Source organism: Coregonus clupeaformis, unplaced genomic scaffold, assembly GCF_020615455.1.
Source record: "Coregonus clupeaformis isolate EN_2021a unplaced genomic scaffold, ASM2061545v1 scaf0511, whole genome shotgun sequence".
Lineage (NCBI taxonomy): Eukaryota > Metazoa > Chordata > Actinopteri > Salmoniformes > Salmonidae > Coregonus > Coregonus clupeaformis.
In genome coordinates this window covers 114,787-133,279 of record NW_025533966.1, presented here as the reverse complement: position 1 = coordinate 133,279, position 18,493 = coordinate 114,787, and the positions used below count along the sequence as shown (strand labels likewise).

The window sequence follows — 18,493 nt, the reverse complement described above, 5'->3', positions numbered from 1 at the left end:
GAGGCGAGAAGGAATACAACGTGGCTACTATGAAAGTGAACTGTGTTTATGCATGATCAGAGGTGTATTCATTTCTTAAACGGAAGCAAATGAAACGGGCATAAAAATACCTGAATTTGTCCAATAGAAACTCTTGTTTGCAACTGTTGGACCAATGATTACACCCTAGATATGCTAGATGCAGGCAAATGTGTGCAAGGCGGTATTTCATGTGTCACTGTCACTGTCTGTCAGCTCAAAATGTTCTGTCGACCTGTGTGCACCTACGTTGTAAAGTTTCATTCATAGGCTAGGTAGGGAAAATTAGAGTATCATGTAGTAGCCTAAACCTATCGATGTTACATTGAACTGGGTGAATGGAATCCAACATGCTGTAATAGAAATAAGGCCATGCTCATGAAAAAAAGAAGAGAAGGGCTGTCACAGACTAAAATCAATCTTGGTCAACCGAGAGTCGTCTGTTCTTTCGACCAGTTGGTTGGTTTACATTTTTTAACGTTTATTTTTCCATATATAGATGCTTTAAGCACTGCAATAAAAAATGAAGACACACAAATTACTAAAGAGGGGGCCAGAAATCAATATAGCCTAACCAGAAGAAAGAAAACAATTCCGACCCGACCTTCCTCCTCTCGCTGCCCGCTGGTCTTTGCAGGTTCTGCCTTTAAAGATCCTGAAGTTGCCGGTAATAGGCTACAACAGTGGTCGGCAACCTTTTACATTTGGAGGTCAAGTTATCGTACCATTTCTACTGATCTGCATGCCAGTTATGATTTTCATATGCACATTTTCGTGGAACAGTTTCATTTATTTAGTTTCAAAATTCTGTCTACGTGAAAATTATACAAATCTAAAAGTAACATCTATTTCCATTGCCAATATGTAAAAATAGCCTACAAACAGTGGCTTGCAAAAGTATTCACCCCCCTTGACATTTTTCCTATTTTGTTGCCTTACAACCTGGAATTAAAATGGATTTTTGGGGGGTTTGTATCATTTGATTTACACAACATGCCTACTACTTTGAAGATGCAAAATGTTTTTTTATTTTGAAACAAACAAGAAATAAGACCAAGAAAAAAAAAACTTGAGCGTGCATAACTATTCACCCCCCGAAAGTCAATACTTTGTAGAGCCACCTTTTGCAGCAATTACAGCTGCAAGTCTCTTGGGGTATGTCTCTATAAGATTGGCACATCTAGCCAATGGGACTTTTGCCCATTCTTCAAGGCAAAACTGCTCCAGCTCCTTCAAGTTGGATGGGTTCCGCTGGTGTACAGCAATCTTTAAGTCATACCACAGATTCTCAATTTGATTGAGGTCTGGGCTCTGACTAGGCCATTCCAAGACATTTAAATGTTTCCCCTTAAACATGTTACATTGACATTTTAGTCATTTAGCATATGCTCTTATCCAGAGCGACTTACAGTTAGTGAGTGCATACATTATTTTTTATACTGGCCCCCTGTGGGAATCGAACCCACAACCCTGGCATTGCAAACGCCATGCTCTACCAACTGAGCTACATCCCTGCCGGCCATTCCTCCCCTACCCTGGACGACGCTTGGCCAATTGTGCGCCGCCCCATGGGTGTTGCGTTAGCAGTATGCTTAGGGTCATTGTCCTGCTGGAAGGTGAACCTCCGTCCCAGTCTCAAATCTCTGGAAGACTTAAACAGGTTTCCCTCAAGAATTTCCCTGTATTTAGCGGCATCCATCATTCCTTCAATTCTGACCAGTTTCCCAGCCCCTGCCGATGGAAAAACATCCCCACAGCATGATGCTGCCACCACCATGCTTCACTGTGGGGATAGTGTTCTCGGGGTGATGAGAGGTGTTGGGTTTGTGCCAGACATAGCATTGTCCTTGATGGCCAAAAAGCTCAATTTTAGTCAGAGTACCTTCTTCCATATGTTTGGGGAGTCTCCCAAACATATGGAAGAACACCAAACGTGTTTGCTTATTTTTTTGGCTTTTTTCTGGTACTTTTCCGTAAACCCCAGCTCTGTGGAGTGTACGGCTTAAAGTGGTCCAATGGACAGATACTCCAATCTCCACTGTGGAGCTTTGCAGCTCCTTCAGGGTTATCTTTGGTCTCTTTTTTGCCTCTCTGATTAATGCCCTCCTTGCCTGGTCCGTGGGTTTTGGTGGGCGGCCCTCTCATGTTGTGGTGCCATATTCTTTCCATTTTTTAATAATGGATTTAATGGTGCTCTGTGGGATGTTCAAAGTTTCTGATATTTTTTTATAACCCAACCCTGATCTGTACTTCTCCACAACTTTGTCCCTGACCTGATTGGAGAGCTCCTTGGTCTTCATGGTGCCGCTTGCTTGGTGGTGCCCCTTGCTTAGTGGTGTTGCAGACTCTGGGACCTTTCACAACAGGTGTATATATACTGAGATCATGTGACAGATCATGTGACACTTAGATTGCACACAGGTGGACTTTATTTAACTAATTATGTGACTTCTGAAGGTAATTGGTTGCACCAGATCTTATTTAGGGGCTTCATAGCAAAGGGGATGAATACATATGCACGCACCACTTTTCCGTAATTTTTTTAATTTCACTTCACCAATTTGGACTATTTTGTGTATGTCCATTACATGAAATCCAAATAAAAAATCCATTTAAATTACAGGCTGTAATGCAACAAAATAGGAAAAACACCAAGGGGGATGAATATTTTTGCAAGGCACTGTAAAGCCAACAAATAAAAACATTGCAGGTAGAAAATATCCTGAGAAAAATAAATATCTTATAAATCACATTGGCTACGCATGGCCTGTCTGCAAGGAACTTGAAACGTTATATAAACTATTGACTAGGTAAGGGCCAAAGCTGGGTGCTAGCAAACTTGCAACATTGTATAAAATATTCTGGGCCCTCAGAGTTTCCTGCACCAGTGATCTCCGGACAGACAGACACAGCTGTAGGCTATTTGCGCAAATAATCAGGTAGGCCTTTTTTATGATGTTCCCACCGGATCAGAGCATGACATTTTTTTCCCCCTTTGATGCTGAGTTGTTATCGAAAGGGAGAGAGCTGGAAATATTTTTCAAATAGGCTACATTGAGGAACTATTGTCATTATCAATGGATGTAAAAACAGACTTCGTTTACTTGCTGTTTGAGGCAAATCATTTTTTTATTTGAGAAGCTCCACAGTGATGCTGAGTTAAGACGATCAGAAATAGTACCAGATCCCCAAATGGGCACATTTATAAGATTGACAGGAGTACTCCAAACAAAAGACAACTCGTAAATGGAATGAAATAAACCAAAACTTGTATAGTGTGTCCACTCCTACAATGACAACTGCAAGAGTGTAATAATAATATATTGAATGCATTAACAGACATTTTCGTAACCAAAAAAACATTAGAGATTAGAAATGATGGTAATTAACGGTAAATGTACTAGTGGTGATACTGGTGTGCCTCCGCAATGGATTAGTCCACTCAGACAAGCGTGAATCAGACAGGTGTCTCGTGTGCCCTAAACTTTTTACAATATATTTGCCACTGCTCAATAAACAAAATATTGGTCAACCAACAGCCTATCGACCAAACAATCGTCCAGTCAACTAAATGGGGTCAGCCCTATTGAAGAAGAATGAAAAAGGTACTAGTGGACACCATGGAAACATGGGATATGACTAAGCCAATCAAACTGTTTGATACAGTTATTCATACACAGCAGGACTGATACTGGCCTACACTCACAGCTATAGATGTTTTGTGTCTAGTTGATTGGATTTGATGCTGTGTAAAAAAAATGGTATATATCCTATATTCTATTTCATTTATGTATATTCCCTCATATGTACATTCCGCTGTGTATGTAGCTGAAATCCATAGACATACGTTCTGCTGAAATGTAGGGAGGGGAGGAATAGAGGGAGAAAGGGAGAGGATGGAGAGAAGGGAGAGGAGGATGGAGAGAGGGAGAGGATGGAGAGAAGGGAGAGGTGGATGGGGAGAGGGAGAGGATGGAGAGAAGGGAGAGGAGGTTGGAGAGAGGGAGAAGAGGATGGAGAGAGGGAGATGAGGAAGAGGAGGATGGAGAGAGGGAGAGGAGGATGGAGAGAGGGAGAGGATGGAGAGAAGGGAGAGGTGGATGGAGAGAGGGAGAGGATGGAGAGAAGGGAGAGGTGGATGGGGAGCGGGAGAGGAGGATGGAGAGAAGGGAGAGGAGGATGGAGAGAAGGAGAGGAGGATGGAGAGAAGGAGAGGAGGATGGAGAGGAGAGGAGGATGGAGAGAAGGAGAGGAGGATGGAGAGAAGGAGAGGAGGATGGAAATAGAGAGAAGAGGATGGAAATAGAGAGAGGAGGATGGGGAGAGGGAGAGGAGGATGGAGAGAGGGAGAGGAGGATGGAGAGAGGGAGAGGAGGATGGAGAGGAGGATTGAGAGAGGGGGAGGATGGAGAAAAGGATAGGAGGATGGAGAGAAGGAGAGGTGGATGGGGAGAGGGAGAGGAGGATGGAGAGGAGGATTGAGAGAGGGGGAAAGATAAAGTTCACCGGGGATCAATAGAGGTGCTTTATGGTGCAGATCAGATGTGCATGGCAGCTTTTAACAAACACCACCGCCACTAAAACACAAGGAGGGGAGGAACAAGCAACAAAACAGCCCAACATCAAAGAGAAATATAGAGAGGACGAATAAGACCCCGGTCAGAGTCAGTCCCCACCCCCCACCTTCTACATTTCAATTAGCAGCATCAATCGAGCATGCAACCACAACCAAACCCCATGAAGGTTAATGTGTGACGCGTCTCCTCCTTTGACTGAGCTGGCGTTAGCTAGCTAACGGTTTTCAACAGTTCAAAACTCTACAAGCTTTGTTCTTTGCTCTTTTTTTCTATTTCTTAAAAAAAGGAGCAAGGCAGGCAGTTTATATTCATTTCACTGAGGGCAGGAGGGGGACAGGGGAAGAGTGGCTCCGACACTAGTGTGGTTTGACTCTCATTAGTCTGTAATAACCTCTGATAAGGGGAGAACACAGCCTTATGAATTCATATCATTATTCATCCCGTCTTTTTTTAGGCAGCTTACAAAGTGACTTTGTGGGGCGTTGTAGTACAGCATAGTATCTCCTAGACAGGCACTAACCCTGTTGGCTGGACATGTGACCATGTACTCTTCACTGTACTGTACTGTACTGTACTGTACTTACTACTTTACTTACTTACTGTACTGTACTACTCAACTTACTTTAATGTACTACTTTACTTACTTACTGTACTGTACTACTTGAATGCAATGTATGGATTTACACATCAGTAACCGTGATTCATATCTTTTTGCAAAAGCATCACAATGTGATGCTTATACACTGATACAAGGCTCTACAGTGCAGTACTGTTCTGTGGTGTCGATGGATTCAACAGGGACGATTCATTCGAACCTAGTCAACACCATGGAGTTAACTGAGGATTTATTGTCATTATTAGAATAAGCCCTAATTGAAAATGATGGGTGATTTCTCCCAATTCATAAACTCAGTTTCCAACTGAACTGAGTTGACATAGAACTGACACCAACCAGTCCCCTGTAGCTCAGTTGGTAGAGCATGGCGCTTGCAACGCCAGGGTTGTGGGTTCGTCTCCCACGGGGGGCCAGTATGATAATGTATGCACTCACTAACTGTAAAGTCGCTCTGGATAAGAGTGTCTGCTAAATGACTAAAAATGTAAATGTCTATTGGGTATACCACCTATCAACACTTCCATAGTCATATTCAGAAAGTAGGCCCAAGGGGCTGGTTTCCCATACACAGATTAAGCAAAATCTTGGATTAAAAAGTACTTTCAATGGTGAATCTCCCTAGACCATGACTTCTATTCCAGGACTAGAGTTAATAAGCCAGGCCATAGATTCCTCTGTTCTGTGTGTGTAAACATCAGGGCTAGCCTAGCACAGCTGGCCCGATGGCACCGTGTGTTGCTTATTTATGACTTATCGCCTCTGCGGCGAGAGGCACTCGAGTAACGCTAATTGTCTCTTTCATTATCCCGGCAGAGGGGAAATAACCAGAGCAACAATGGATTTGCCACCCTGCTAAATGACTTGTAATGGGAAAGATGGAGGAGAGGAACGATGGAGGGATGGGGCTGCCAGGGTGAGGAAGGAGGAATGGGGTCAGGTTTGATACTCATCTCTAGGGGTGGACTAGCCCTGTACTACCACACTGATCTCGTTAGCTTGCATAAATAGTGAAACCTATTTATATAACCTCGCAAGACCAGTGTGCTAGGATGAGGCTAGGAGTGGACCACAGATAATACCTTCCGCTTCCATCTATTTGTTTATTCTTATTTTAGCCTTTTCTTCTTCTTTTTACTTCCAAGGCTAAGAATAAATCAATATGTGTCCTTGGTTGACCCTGTATCCTTAAAAGTGCATAAGTGTGAAGCATGCTACTCTGCAGTGTATCATGCTTTAATCAATCCTGGCTAAGCACGTTAGATCAAACTATTTGTGTTTATTTCCTGATTTCAAAAGATCTCACTCCCTGTCTAAAAGCATACAAGGAAATAGAACCTGCCACATATCGTCAAGCGTTGGGCCAGTAACCAAAGCTCACAAGTTCGAATCCCCGAGCCCGCAAGGTGAATAAATCTGCCGTTCTACCCTTGAGCAAGGCAGTTAACCCCCAACAACTGCTCTCCGGGGGCCGATGACGTGGACATTCGATTAAGGCAGCCCCCCACACCTCTCTGATTCAGAGGGTTTGGGTTAAATGCGGAAGACATATTTTGGTTGAATGCATTCACTTGTGCAACTGACTAGGTATCCCCTTTCCCTGTTCCACTGCAACACCTGGAATGCATCCAAAATGGCACCATATTCCTATAAAGTGCACTACTTTCGACCAGAGCCCTATGGGCCCTGGTCAAAAGTACTAAACAAAAAGGGAATAGGGTGCCATTTGGGACACACACTTGCTGTCATTGGAAGGCCCTGTGCACCTGTCCACTGCAGTGTGACAGCGGACACACACACACATGCATATACACGGCAATGGACTAATCTCTACTTTAGGTGGCACTGTGGCATGTTTTGGCCTGCGGCCTGCTCTGTCAGAGGCTAAATTGGTGCCTCCTGAAAGCTGGCGGAGAGACAGTGAGACGTGGAGGTGGAGAGGGGAAAAGAAAAACGGATGAGAGGAGAGAGAGGACTGAACAGGTGGTCCTGGGTCGGTGTTGCACTTTGTGTAAACTAAAGCCAGGTGTGTGTGTGTGTGTGTGTTTGTTGTAGGACTGCCAGCTAGTTAGAGTGTGTCCATCAGCTTCTGACCTGCCTGGCTGAGATCCTCCAGAGAAGCCAGCCCAAGTCTAGGTGTGTCTGCGTGCGTGTGCATATTCTTGCTTGCCTGTGTGCCTTCATGCGTATGTGTTTGTGTGTGCTTTTGTGCCTATGCGTCTCTGTGCGCTATTACCATGTCCTCGCCACTCAACGCTAGACGCCGTCACTCACCTCCCCTGTGACAGATGGTCAAGCTGTCCAACCCGCTCTGCTTATCACAAGTGTCTCACCTTTGACCCCTGTCTCTTATTGGCCCTCTGTCTTCCTCAACAGTGAACCCAGTTAGATTTGTAGTTTGGGGTAGTGCAGGCAGTCGGGCTGGGCACACACACATGCCTCACCGCGCACAAACACACACAGAAAGACACACACACACAGAAAGACTGCACAACTCTATTAAGCTGAGCCATAGATTCCTGACAGACATTCTACTCCACACACACAGACCCGGGGATTGAGGCATGTCCTTGAAGGAGGGGGGTAAATCAATAGCCTCATAGGAAAGGGGTTATCTCTCTCTCACACTCTCTCTCTCTCTCTCTCCTGTCTCTCCTCTCTTTCTCCTCTCCTCTCTCTCTCCTCTCTTTCTCCTCTCTCTCTCCTCTCTCTCTCTCTCCTCTCTTTCTCCTCTCTCTCTCCTCTCTCTCTCTCTCCCTCCCTACCTCCCCCTCTCCCCACCTGCAATTAAACTAATCTTCAGCCCCAGAAAAAACGCATTTTAAACTTGATCATGAAGGTTTTGCCCAGAGAATGTAAATTAAAAAGCTAATATATGGCCTAGTGTTTAAGCGCGTTGGGCCAATAACCGAAAGGTCACTGGTTAGAATCCCTGAGCCAACTTTGTGAAAAGTCTGTTGATGTTAACCCTAATTGCTCTGGATGAGAGTGTCTGCTAAATTACTAAAATGTAATAAATTCCCTGGTTTTCCATAAATCTTGGTTGGATGATTCCAGATTTCCTGCTATTTCCCTCCTGATTCTGGGAATCCTCCAACCGGGATTTCGGGGAGAACCAGGGAATTTATTGAAAGTTTGCAACCCTAGTCATTATGCATGTCGCTGGAAATTGGATTTTCTCAAGGTTTGGTCATGCATGTCTAGAATATGGGAGAGTAATTACACACGCACACACACACATGCACTAAAAGTCATGTCATAATGTATTGAATGGCAGATAGGCCTATGTCAGCTCTAGCACAGGTGACATTCACTATTTTTTCCAACCAAAAGCAACTGATAGAATGACATTACTGAGGAGAGGAGTGGAGAGTGTGATAGCTAAGTCAAGAATCCTATCAGCTGTGAGTGCCAATTCACAGTACACAAGATCCAAAATGGCCACCAAGTTGCATCACCCTACCCAGGTGTTTCCCACACTACACAGACACAGTGGTTTGAAATGAGTCACTCTCTCAGTTTCATCAGTTGTTATGATGATGGAAAGTGGGGTTTTAGTATAAATGAGACACAGATGGCTAGCCAGAGGAGAGGTGGGGAGAGGAGATGAGAGAAAGGGTGAGAGAGGGAGGGAAAGAGAAAAAAAGAGAGGAGAGAAGAGAAGAGGAAAGGAAAGTGGAGGGGGAGAAAGAAAAGAGAGAGAGGAAGGGAGAGAGAAGCTTCTTCAGCAACAGTGGGTGGGTGGTATAGAATAAAAGCTGACTAGTGTATTGGAGTAGGAATCAGCAGTATAGGATGTACAGCGAGGTGAGACAGTATAGCTGAGGTTGGGGCAAACTAGACCGCCCAGAGAGAGAGACTCGTAGGCAGAAGTCTCAGCAGCAGCTAAATCAAAAATAAGTGTGTGTGTGTGTGTGTGTGCGCGTGTGTGTGTACTTGCATGCGTGCGTGTTTGTGATGCGGAGAATGGGGGTGGAGGCTGGAGATACTTCCGGTCAGACTTGGCAATGCACTCCCTCCCTTGCTCCATTTCCTCCCTCCGTTCCCTCCCTCCCTTCCAAGAGGCGAAAACACAAATCACAGTGACGGCTCCGGTTTGAAGGTTAATGGTACGCTCTGCGATTTACGGCCGTTTGGTTTGTTTGTGCGGAAGTTGGAAATCGGAAGTGTTTTTGTTTTCCTATGAGGAATCTATTTTGTCACAACGTGAGCAGAGCTGTCCTCGTGTGATCTTAGGCCTCGGGGACGTCTTTGTTGGCTGCGTGGTGCGTTCTGCCACTTTGATTCCACTAAGCACTTTACCGAATATTTAAGCATTCACTTCATTCATTGTACTTTCATGACTTCTCTCTTGATTTATAGTTGGGCTTAGGAAGGGGAGAAAAAAAAATCCATTACAACGCAGTCACGTTTAATTCCCTTTCTAATTTCTCTACCGGAATGAGTGAAATTGCTCCTTTACCATCAGCAACTTTCCTCATTAAGCGTCTCGGAGAACATTGAAATATTTCTATTTAAAAACCCTAGCCCTGCATAAAATTCCCAATAGCTTATTTTACGCTTATCCAGTAAGTGGATTAAACTGAATTAAAATATATATATAATTTGAAGATAGAATAAAAAGGAAAACAGTTTTTGTATCACCTTTTATGTTTGGTGTGTAATAACCAGCACCAGTGTTTTTTAATACATAATGTTTAATATTCTGATTTACCTTTCTGGCTTAAGCTTCTAATTGATTTTCGTCACTTCATGGTGAAAAGAGAAGAGAGAGAGAGAACTCTGAGGAGAATGACAATAATATCACACAGTGTGTTTGTCGGGGGTTTCAGGGGCATATCCACCAGCTGAGCTGACACATTAAATCTTTTTTGTTGTTTTCCCTCCTCCATTAATATTTTTCCCCTCCCTTCCAGCATTCTCATTAGATGTGCTTCTTCTTTTTCACCAGTGATCCGGTGCCCAAATTCAACCCCCTCTCCAAATCCATCCCTCTTATTGTATTTGTTTTATCATGCCTCTCTGAATATTTTATATATATTTCAACAGCCGCTCAGAGAATATTATGTCAGTTTATTTTCTTTTCTTTATGCATCAGAAGGTTTTTGCGAGTGCCTCTCGTCTTGTCGCACTGACCCCCTTTTCTCCTCTGAAATGGGACGACGGCTCAGTGTAGACAGATAATGAGTACAAGCTGTAGACTGAGGCGCTTGCTGCTGAATCTGAAATTGTGAAGGTGGCACGACATAAGTCGTGTGTGTGTCTGCGTGCGTGTGTGTGTGTCCCTAGTGTCCACTTGACAGTGAAAAGGGAACGGGCCGGCTCTAATCATGGCTCAATTCAATAACACAAGATCGGGTCAAACAAGGTTGTGTCAATCCACCTAAATATTGTTTTGTTCTCTCAGTTTGTTTTCTCAGTCAGGTAGTTTAACCGTAACCGATTGATTTAGATGTTATTGCTCAAGCAGAACCATAGTATTAAAACAATTATTAAAGGCCCAGTGCAGTCAAAACATGTTTAATATATATTTCCACACTATGAGATTGGAAAAATACTGTGAAATTCTGAAAATGATGATAATGTTCTTTTAGTGTAAGAGCTGTTTGAAAAGCCTGTTTTGGTGCAATGGAGTTTTGGCCTGCCTGGTGACATCACCAGGTGGTAAATTAGTTAATAGACCAATAGGAAAGAGAGTTCCAAACCTTTATACCAATAACAGCTAGTTTTCAGTTTTCAGACCACTTCCAGACAGTCCTAGCAAAATTATTGCTTGAGAAATTGCTCTTTGCTAAGAAACTATTTTAGTTTCTTTTTGACCATTTTAATTGAAAACAATCACAGTAAGGTACTGAATTGTTACCCAGAAATTATTTGATATTGAGATAAAAATGGCTGCATTGGACCTTTAAATCTGAAGATGATTATGTAGCTGTCCCACTCAACATGAATATATTTGGCACGATTGCCCTGCCGTTTATTCAAATTCAACACCCCTTCTGTGAACGCACAAAGAACATACAGATGCTCCGTTGGCAACGCTTGCCAAACTAATATTCCAGCTAAATGCCAGCCATTGTTTTTGTCGGAGTTCGAGACTTTTGTTTTGTAGCCTTTTGTTTTGGCAATGAATTTTCAGTCCCTCATCACCAGCCTGTTAACTTGAGTGGCTGTCAACCAGAGCTAGCGGCGTTAGCATGCTAGCACTGACACACCAATAGATTAATGGCTGCCAACCAAAGCTATTACATTAGCATCCTAGAACTCACGCAGTGATAGGTGACAGACAGCCGCTCTCCCGGTAGTATAGCCAAGGTGAAGCGACTAATTGGCGTGCGAAGGGCGCTGGGGCGCCCCATCCCTGTGGTGCCAGATTTCTGGTGACATCTCATCTTTTTTCTCGAGAGGCTAGATTGACAGAGGCTGGGACCCCCGCTTCAGAAGATGTGTTTGACACGCAGAGTGTGTGTCCTTGGTTTGAGAATAGAACACACACACATTCTCTTACATAGACACACACACACACGTCTCTTGTGGTATTCCGCCTCTCTCTAAAACCGATGTGCCCCTTGGGGAAAGATAAACTTTTGAGGGATATTTTGTCAGATGTTTTTCACCTTTGTTCCTCCTTATCTCCCTTTCTCTCTCGCTCTCTCTGTCCCCCGCTCTCTCTCTGTATGTTTCTCTCACACACACACTAAGGCACACGCTGAAACATTCTAGTAGGACATGTTGCCTAAAATATTACAATAAATTAAGTGAATGCACCTGAGTCAAGTAAGTTCTTATTGTTATCTCTTTTTCTCTCCCTTTCCCTCCCACTCTCTCTCTCCCTAACTTTTTCCAGTCATGCCCCGTTTCGCTGAACAAGTGGAGGTGGCCATCGAGGCGCTGAGCACAAACCCCCCACAGCCCTTCGAGGAGAACGAGTTCATCGACGCGTCCCGCCTGGTCTACGACGGCGTGCGTGACATCCGGAAAGCCGTTCTCATGATAAGGGTACATCCACTTCCTCATTTCCTCCTCTCACGCTTCTCAAAGCATGCTGGGAACAGAATCCGTACCAAATTACACCGTCTATTGCCATTATAGTGCACTACTTTTGAGCAGGGCCCATAGAAAGTAGTGCACTATATTGGACCATGGGTGCCATTTGGAACACACACTTATTCTCCCATTGACATCAATGCATGACCAAGTGTAAATTAGGATTCTCCCCTATAACAACTGAAATGTCAATTTTCTAATTTTCTTTCTCATTGTTATCCAATTCCAAGAATGTGCCCTGCGTGAGGTCACATGGAACGTCCATTTTCCCAAGATGAAACGCAAACAATCTCCCTGATTTGATGTTAATGAATAAGAAATTAATTTACATGGAAATTAAATGACGAAGAACTTTGCACTTTATAAGAACCCTTATGGGGCAGTGTAACATGACATAACACTGTAGGGCTGGCTGGAATAGACCAACTCAGTGGCCTTGTGGTTAGAGTATCCACCCAGAGATTGGAAGGTTGGGGGTTCAATCCCTGATCAAGTCATACCAAAGACTCTAAAAATGGTACCCGATGCCCCTCTGCTTGGCACTCAGTATTAAGGAGATAGATTGGGGGGTAAGGCCCTGAGATAGACTAGCGTCCTATCCATGGGGGTGCTACAGAAACTGGAAATAGGCTGTTCTGGCTCTGACAAGACGTGTTTACTTATAACATAATACTGTAAGGCTAGTTCCATGGACTGGACTTTGTATTGATGTTACAACAAATCCTATTACATAGTAATTGCTATAGACTCAGCCACATCACACTGTATCCACTATGGTAGGCCTACTAGATGGTGGTCGTCTAGCGTTTTCTCTCTACTCGCACCCCTTTTCTCCCAACACCACCATGCAAATTAATTTATTCAACTTTGGACTGCTGGAAAGTTTCCCAGTGCAGTTGCGAGACAAATCTAATTACGGGGAAATAATTTGATGTTGGTAAATAATGTAAAACAGGGGCTTTGAACTGGCCGAGACCGACCCACCAACCTCATAATCTATTTCCAAGTTCAATTACTCTTGGAGGCTTAGAGGACTATCTATGATTTCTCGTCTTTGTGTAGCCTAACATCCGTAATACAATGTGTAGCCTTTCATATGAAACGTCTGAAGGATGTTTTTGTGGAGTGTGTGTTTTTTTTGCTCCCATGTAAGCTGGTGTACATGGATTTCTTTAGAATCGGCTGGCAGGGCCTAGTTGTAGCCTACAACAGCAATGGATTATGGGGGCAATTCTCCATGGTGTTCAGTTTAGAAGTTGAGTATGGTTGGGTTTGTGTGTAGAGGGTTAATAAAATTGCATTCCACACACACACACAAACACACACTCACACACACACCGACACAGGTACACACGTCCGCAGACATCTGCTATATGTCCACTTCAGAAAATGCGACGCAAATTCAACTAAAACAAGGCTTCTATGTTCACATTCATTTCAACATACAAAGGGAGCACATATCCATTCTTCTGGGAACAAAGGGGAAATAATTAACCTGCAGGAGATACAAGCAGTCAAACCTCATCCAGGATGTGTCCTAAATTGCACCCTATTCCCTTTATAGTGCACTACTTTTGATCAGGGCTCATAGTGATCTGGTCAAAAGTCGTACACTATATAGGGAATAGGCTGCCATCAAATAAAATAAAAATTGTATTCATCACATGCTTCGTAAACAACAGGTGTGGACTAACAGTTAAATGCTTACTTATGGGCTCTTCCCAACAATGCAGAGATAAAGCAAATAGAGAAATACTAGAAAAGTAAAACACGTAATAATAAAAGTAATAATAGATACACAATGAGTAATGATCGGTCATAGGAAACGATGGCGAAAACATTATTCAGATCAGCGCAAAAAAAAACACAAAATAGCCGAATTGGTCAGGAGCCCGTAAAACAGTCGCTATACATTCCAGCGCCATCTCCCATTCATTTGGGACGCACCCACTGTCTTACGTAAACAATAGTGTTGGCATTCCATTACAGTCTTCTCCTCATCTTCCTCTATGTACCACACAAAGAATAGATGTGCGAGATATTGATAATGTCAGATATAGAGTCGGATATCATGCCCGCCTTTGTATCGTGTAGACACGCATAATTGTAACGTCTTCCTGTTCGTGTGGTGGATTTGAGAGAAATCGGTTTGTCTTTGAGAGAAGCACCTCCGAAGCTGTTTTCATTAAAACCAGCTTTTGATAAAAGTCATCAATTTCAGGGTTTGGACTAGTGGCCTCTTCAGCTTGTAGATGAGATTGTTATGTCTAGAGATAAGGACGGTATAGACGATGTTCACAGTGTTGCCATGGTGATAGACACATTGTTGACAAACAGACAGACAGGTGGGCGACCGAGCCACTCATCCCGCCCTTCTCCTCAGCTAACTGCCTCCCGATTGGCCCAGAAGCCCCAGCTCCCTGCTCCTAATTGGTCGAACACATTCACTGATTCGTCCCTGAGTCCTGCCTGTCTAGAACGTCTGTCTCATCCCCACCCTGTCTCGTTGTGAGATAGCAGTTAGACAAGTTGAAGATTGAAGAAGAAAAAACAGAATCACGGAATCTCTTGAGGCCATTTACCCTCCCTGCCCTTTTCCCTTTGTGCTGTTTGATCCCACTATTTCAGGGAGCTTTTATAGTGCTCTTATGGTGCGTGGTGTAAACCACCACCGAGACTTCTTAAAAACAATGATGCAAGGGACTTGAAATCAGAGCAAGCGTATAAAGAAAAAGTGGGCTGAATAATTCAACACAAGGAGATCTGACTGTTAATCGTGTGACATCTCCCGCCAGCCGCCCCTCACGTGACGGGAAGGCCTATCTGCCCTCAGACTCTGACTAAGAACAGACTCAACCCAGGACGCAGAAGAAGAAGAAGAAGAAGAAGAAGAAGAAGAAGAAGAAGAAGAAGAAGAAGAAGAAGAAGAAGAAGAAGAAGAAGAAGTGTGCGAGTGAGACGTACAGTAGTGAAGAGTGGAGATAGAGATGTGTCTGAGGACTGATGTATTAGATCACTGTGTTGTGTGACACTGCAGCTGTTGATCTAACAGTCGTCATGTTTTTTTTTCTCTCTCTCTCTCTCTCTCTCTCTCTCTCTCTCTCTCTCTCTCTCTCTCTCTCTCTCTCTCTCTCATACATCTACTCTTCCATTTCTCTTCTCATCTCCCACACACCTTCCCCTTCTCTCCCTAATACTTTTTCCCTCTTTCTCTCTCCTCCCTCCTTTGTCTCCCCCCTCTCTATCCCCTATCTCTTTCTACCCACATCCCCCTCTCTCTCTCTCTCTTGCTCTTCCCTCTCCATCCCCTCCCCACCTTTCTCTGTAGACACCTGAGGAGCTGGAGGATGACTCAGACTTTGAGCAGGAGGACTATGACGCCCGCAGCAGGACCAGCGTCCAGACGGAGGACGACCAGCTCATCGCCGGACAGAGCGCCAGGGTGAGTGGAACTCTATAACCCCACTAGAACCATACACTAGAACCCCACTCTAGAACCTGCTCTAGAACATTCCATAGCGCGCTGCATAGATGATTTAAACATGACACGGGTTGAGTCGGAAATGGGACCCTATGTAGTGCAATACTTTTGAGTCAAGAGGTGCACTGCGAAGGGAATAGTGTGCCATTTCAGATGTGCCCAAGGATACCCCTATTTATCACGAAGTCCTCTGCTCCAGTCAGTGGGGTGTCCCAATGGTCATAATGTAAAGGTCAACCCAGTCCCTCAATCACTTGTGCACACTATCTTATGGACTCAGACTGTACTGTCCTGGCTGAGGTATATTTTCCTTTCACATTGTCCTACCCAGCACAGTTCCAGCAACTCTGGTGGATTCGTAACCAGGTCAGCCCAGTGAAGCTAGGCTTGGCTCAGTTTAGCTCATGCTCAGTAATGTGAAAAGGGTATTGTTGTAGTGTGTCATATTGCAAGTCGGCCTTCAATTTCATTACCTAAAGCTCTGTTGTTGCACCGCTTCAGTTTCTCTCATGTTCAACATATTGTACATTCCCAGTGGTTTCCTCTCTGGATAACGCCACTGTTGTATGATTTCAATTTCACAGGATTCCATCATACGGTAAACGAAAAGCACATTGAAATGATAATAGCCTAATTTGGTGGTTTTGAAATTACTAAAGCACGATCCCACTCGGGAGGAGAGACAGGTGTAAAATTGCGAGCGCAAATGAAGCCGTGGCAATTACCGAATCCCCCCTCCGATATTACCGGGAACGCACACACGGACCGTGCCAAGCCTGGATGGCGCCACCTGGATGGCGCCAGCGATCACCGGGGCTTTGGGCTTTGCGCACATTAGCGTTTTTGTTCTATTTATTATTTGTACACCGGGGCCCTGCTTAAAGTACATTAAAGGGTATCAGTGCTTGCCACCCCTACAGCAGGGAGAGTGGTTGGGGTTGGAGCATGGTGAATGGATTGTGGAAAACCAGGTGGCAGGAAAAGGTTTGGCCGCATGCCTCCCCTCATCCTGAGAGGCCTACTGCTTGCTAGGAAGCCCTCTTCAGAGTCAGAGGGAGGGAGGGAGGGAGGGGGAGCGAGAGATGACGTTATGAATGGGAAATGGAATGGAGAGGGGAAACATTGAAATGAACCCAAAGCCTGTTTGCACCAACAGGCCTCATAAACACACACCACCACCACATCTCTCTCTCCAAACAAAGCTGTCAAAAAGTTGAAAGTAGGGGAAAACAGACAGAGAGAACGGTTGTGTCAAACTCCATGATTAGAACAACTAACTTTGGCCATAAGGCGGGCGCAGTAATGTACTTTTGGGAGCACAGACAGCCGTTGTTCTGGGAGACTGGTAGGGGGTCCGGCAGGGGGTCTGGCACCTGTTTCGTCAGGGTGAGAAGTGGGGACAGTTGGGTGACAGTTTGGTCTCATCGAATCCCACTGAGTCGTCCCACGGTGTCCCGCGGCTCACACACTCACACACGCACATGCATGCATGCAGACACACACACACACACACGCGCACACATACATACACACCCACACACACACCCACGATCCCCTGCAGCGAGGGCCATCTGAGCTCAAGCGCATAACACAGAGTTGAACAAGTGTCTTTATGTTCTATGCAACTCTGTGAGTGGGCTATACCTCCTGCTGCTAGTTAGTTTGAGGTGCATGCTCCTGAGTCACATGTTGATGACTCCATTGAAATGGATGCCACTTGACATAAATGGGTGCTATTCATTTAGAATTGTAGACAAGCACATGATATATAGACATGCTTGCTATCACACTCACACACACACACACTCACGCATGCACACACACACATACACACTTACAGTACATTTGCTCATAGGCGATACATACTTACTGTATACTGTACACGCACACACAAACACACACACATGTACACTCACATTTTCACATAGACACACATACATAAAATATGCGGTTAGCCTAGCCACAGGTGTCCTGCCCACTAACCTGTCAGGTCACGGTAAACCCTGTTTCCTTTCTCGCGGTCATGTGAAGTGCATATTGGCACACCACAGCGTGTGTTGTTATTAGAAGAGACAAGAGGAACGGTGATCAGCCATCTTCTGTGTCTTCTCAGTGTGACACCCACTGTTCCTTTCACTCTGGGCATGTGTAGGGTATCATGCAGCACACACCGCGCTGACACAAGGTTAGCTACTCCCCACTGGGCTAAAACTGGTTCAATCAACGGTGTTTCCACATCATTTCAACCCAAAAAATCTATGTGATGACGTTGAATCAATGTGGAAAACTCATTGGATTTGCAAAAAGTTATCAACGTAATGGAATTCACCCAACTTTTAACCTAAATCCAATGACAGGGTGAAATATTTTCTTGATTTCACGTTGAATTCACGTTAGTTGACAACTCAACCAAATGTAAATCAAAACTAGATGTTTAACTGATGTCTGTGCCCAGTGGGTCTCTCATTGCGTCAAACACACCCACACCACACAGACACTAGGTTAGCCTCTCACTCTCTCTCCCTCTCTCTGTCTCTCGCTCTGTCTCTTGTTCACACTGATGTGGAACACATTCTGACTGACACTACGGGTGTGATGCAAAGGATATTTTTGATCAGTTTGACGGCACAAAAATGATTACACCACCATTGTGTGGTGTCTCCAGTGTGAACAAGGCTTTATTTTTCTTGCTTTCTCTCCCTCTCTCTCTTCCTTTTTTCTCTCTCTCTCGCTCTCTGTCCCCCCCCACGCTCTCTC

General features: G+C 44.4%; 1 protein-coding gene across 1 annotated transcript in view; it reads left to right on the top strand.

Annotated features, from left to right (window-relative positions):
• The window catches only part of LOC121562910 (catenin alpha-2), a 150,673-nt gene that overhangs the window by 107,001 nt on the left and 25,179 nt on the right, over positions 1-18,493 (top strand). Inside the window, 2 exon segments of the mRNA XM_045215777.1 lie at positions 12,056-12,207; positions 15,584-15,697. Coding sequence (XP_045071712.1) covers positions 12,056-12,207; positions 15,584-15,697 — 266 coding nt within the window.